General features: G+C 47.3%; 1 protein-coding gene across 1 annotated transcript; it reads right to left on the reverse strand.

Moving 5' to 3' along the window:
• Positions 1 to 438: 438 nt before the first annotated feature.
• Positions 439 to 2,944, reverse strand: LOC111375305 (early nodulin-like protein 1). The gene is made up of 3 exons (XM_022998103.1): positions 2,638 to 2,944; positions 2,404 to 2,546; positions 439 to 579 (listed from the first exon to the last, which is right to left on the reverse strand). The coding sequence occupies exons 1-3, from the start codon at positions 2,942 to 2,944 to the stop codon at positions 439 to 441; spliced, it is 591 nt and encodes a 196-aa protein (XP_022853871.1).
• Positions 2,945 to 3,369: the final 425 nt, after the last annotated feature.

The following is a 3,369-nucleotide window of genomic DNA, read 5'->3' on the forward strand; positions in this document are numbered from 1 at the left end:
CATCCAAACTTTCAGGTATTTTTATGCAGTTTCTGGAACACGGTGTTCAAGCAACGTCCGGGACACGTCTAGGCCGCGACAGGGATGTAGCCTAGTTTCCAGGTAGTTTTTGGGACACGGTGTGCAGGTCATGTCGAAGATGCTTTAGGGACACCCAAAGATTTTCACGTATTTCAAGGCAATTTTTTTGACACGATTTACAGGCCTTGTCTGGGATGCGTCCAAGCTACAGCAGGGACGCATCCTGATTTTCAGGCATTTTTGAGAAGTTTTTGGGCATGGTGTACAGGCCATGTCCTAGAAGCAGCCTGATTTTCAAGAATTTCTCATCAGTTTCTAGGTCACGGTGTGCAGGTCATGTCCCGAACATGTTCGAGCCATGGCAAAGAATAATGAAAATAAAATGTAGCTCAACGCTATAACCCATTAATAATAAAACTAGTATACACAACAAAACCAAACTTTCCACTGCCCAGTGCCACAAACAAACCCCTCCGCCACCTTCAGACCAGTACCACCATTAGTCGAGGCTTGCACCAGTGTATGGTAGTGGTGATGGTGATGATGAGGAGAAGGTGCCTGCACTGTAGATTGGTGGCTGAAGCTATGTTTATCGGACGGAACCATAACCTCTAGCTTTTGACCCTTCTAGCAATGTTCTTCAGCTCCACTGGGACACGGTGTGTAGGCCATATCCAGTACGCGTCCTCGCTACGGCAGGGACACAACCTGATTTTCAGGCATTTCTCGACAGTTTGTGGGCACAGTGTGCGGGCCATGTCTAGGACTCATCCTGGCCGTGGCCGGGATGTAGCCTGATTTTCAGGCATTTCTAGCCAGTTTGTGGGCACGGTGTGTAGGCAATGTTTGGGACGCTTCCCGACCACATTAGGGACGTAAGCAGATTTTCAGCCAAACGAAGGAAGCATGGTGTGCAGGCGATATCTGGGGCCCAGGTACGTCCTAAGCATTCTGGGCAATTTTTGGGACACTGTGTGTAGGACATATTCAGGACAAGTCATGGCCAGGTCAGGGATACAACATGATTTTCTAGAATTTTTCAACAGTTTCTGGGTATTGTGTGCAGGCCATGTCCGGGACGCATCCCAGTCACGGGAGGGATGTAACCTGATTTTTAGGCATTTCTAGGTAGTCTCTGGGTCACGGTGTGAAGGCTATGTCTAGGACGCGTCCGAGCCACGACAGGGACAGAGCCTGATTTTCAAGCATTTTAGGGCTATTTTGGGCATGATGTGCAAGCCATGTTCAAGACACGTCCTAATCGCGGTAGGTACGCAACCTAATTTCCAGGCATTACTCGGCAGTTTCTGGGGCACAGTGTACTGGCCATGTTCGGGATGCGTCCTGATCGTAGTAGGTATGCAACCTAATTTCCAGGCATTTCTAGGCAGTTTTTAGGCACGGTGTACAAGCAATGTCCAGGATACAGCAGGGACGCAACCTGATTTTCAAGTATTTCTAGGCGATTTTTGGGAAGCGATGTACAGGCCATGTTGGGACGCATCCTGATTGTGGCAGGGACGTAGCCCGATTTTTAGGCATTTCTAGGCAATTTTTGGGATACGATGTGCAGTGATTGTCCAGGATACAGTAGGGATGCAACCTAATTTTCATGTAATTCTAGGCAGTTTCTGGGAAGCGGTGTGCAAGCCATGTCCAGGACGCATCTAGGTCACGACAGGGAAGCAGCCTAATTTCCAAGCATTTCTAGACAGTTTCTGGGACATGGTGTGTAGGCCATGTCCAGGACGCGACAGGGACGCAACCTGATTTTTAGGCATTTGTAGGCAGTTTCTAGGACACGGTGTACAGGCTATGTCCGGGACATGGCAGGGATGTAGCCTAATTTTCAAGCATTTTTGGACAATTTCTGGGCACTGTGTCTAGTCCATGTTCAAGACGCACACTGGCCACGGTAGGGATGCAGCCTGATTTTTAGACATTTCTAGAAAGTTTTTGGGCACAGTGTGCAGGCCATGTCCGGGACTCATCCTGGCCGTAGCTTGATTTTTAGGCATTTCTAGGCAGGTCATGTTTGGGACACGTCGGGGACAGAGCCTAATTTTCAAGTATTTCTAGGCAATTTTTGGGCATGGTGTACAGCCATGTTAAGGATGCGTCCTGGCCAGGTAGGGATGCAACCTGATTTTCAAGCAGTTTGTGGGCACGGTGTGCAAGCTATGTCTAGGCAACGGTAGGGACGCAGCCTGATTTCCAGGCATTTCTAGGTAATTTCTAGGTCATAGGGTTTAGGGTTTTGAGGTTTTTTAAATTAATTTAGAATTAAAAGCAGGAAGCATATACATGACAAAGAATAATGAAAATAAAATGTAGCTCAACGTTACAACACATGAACAATAAAAATAGTCTACACAACAAAACCAAACTTCCCACCGTCGCAGTGCCACAAATAAACCCCTCCGTCACCTTCAGACCAGTACCACCGTTAGTCAGGGCTGGCGCGCGGTGCATGGTAGTGGTGACGGTGATGATGAGGAGAAGGTGCCTGCGCTGTAGATTGGTTGCTGGAGCCATGTTTATCAGACATAACCATAACCTCTAGCGTTTGACCCTTCTAGAAATGTTCTTCAGCTCCACTGATGAAGAAAAATAGACCTGATTTTTCTAGTGAAACTGTAGTTTCTCCATCATGGTGTGATTTTATTGGATTGGCATTGTTGCAGATTTTGTAGTCTTCCTCGGTCACTTCCAGCACTGAATCAGTCTTGGAATAATACTTCAGAACTAAAGAATCCCCAATCTGAAAACAAGTTTTCTCAGCCCATTTGTTGAACTCGTCAACAGAAGATGGAACTGCCCATAAATTGTTTTCACCATCTATTATAAACTCTCTTGCTTCAGAACCAACGCAGAAACAAAACACGACGGTTGAAAATGAAAAAATGATTTTAAGTGAAGCCATTTTAATAGGGTGTGCAGGCAATGTACAGGACGCGTCAGGGATGTAACCTGATTTCCTGGCATTTCTAGGCAGTTTCTTGGACACAGTGTGCAGGCCATGTCCAGGACGCATCAGGGACACAGCTTGATTTTAAGGCATTTCTAGGCAATTTTTGGGACACGGTGTGTAGGCCATGATCGGGATGCATCCGGGCCATGGCAGGGATGCAACCTAATTTTCAGGCATTTTTGGCAAGTTTTTGGCCACGGTGTGTAGGCCACGTTAGGGACGCCTCGTAGCCGCGATAGGGACACAGCTTGATTTTCAAGCATTTGTAGGTAGTTTGTGGGCACGGTGTGCCAGCCTTGTCTACGATGCGTCCTGGCCACGATAGGGACGCAGCCTAATTTTCAAGCATTTCTTGGCAAATTTTGGGACTCGGTGTG

Source organism: Olea europaea, unplaced genomic scaffold (genome assembly GCF_002742605.1).
Source record: "Olea europaea var. sylvestris unplaced genomic scaffold, O_europaea_v1 scaffold1356, whole genome shotgun sequence".
In the NCBI taxonomy this organism is placed as follows: domain Eukaryota; kingdom Viridiplantae; phylum Streptophyta; class Magnoliopsida; order Lamiales; family Oleaceae; genus Olea; species Olea europaea.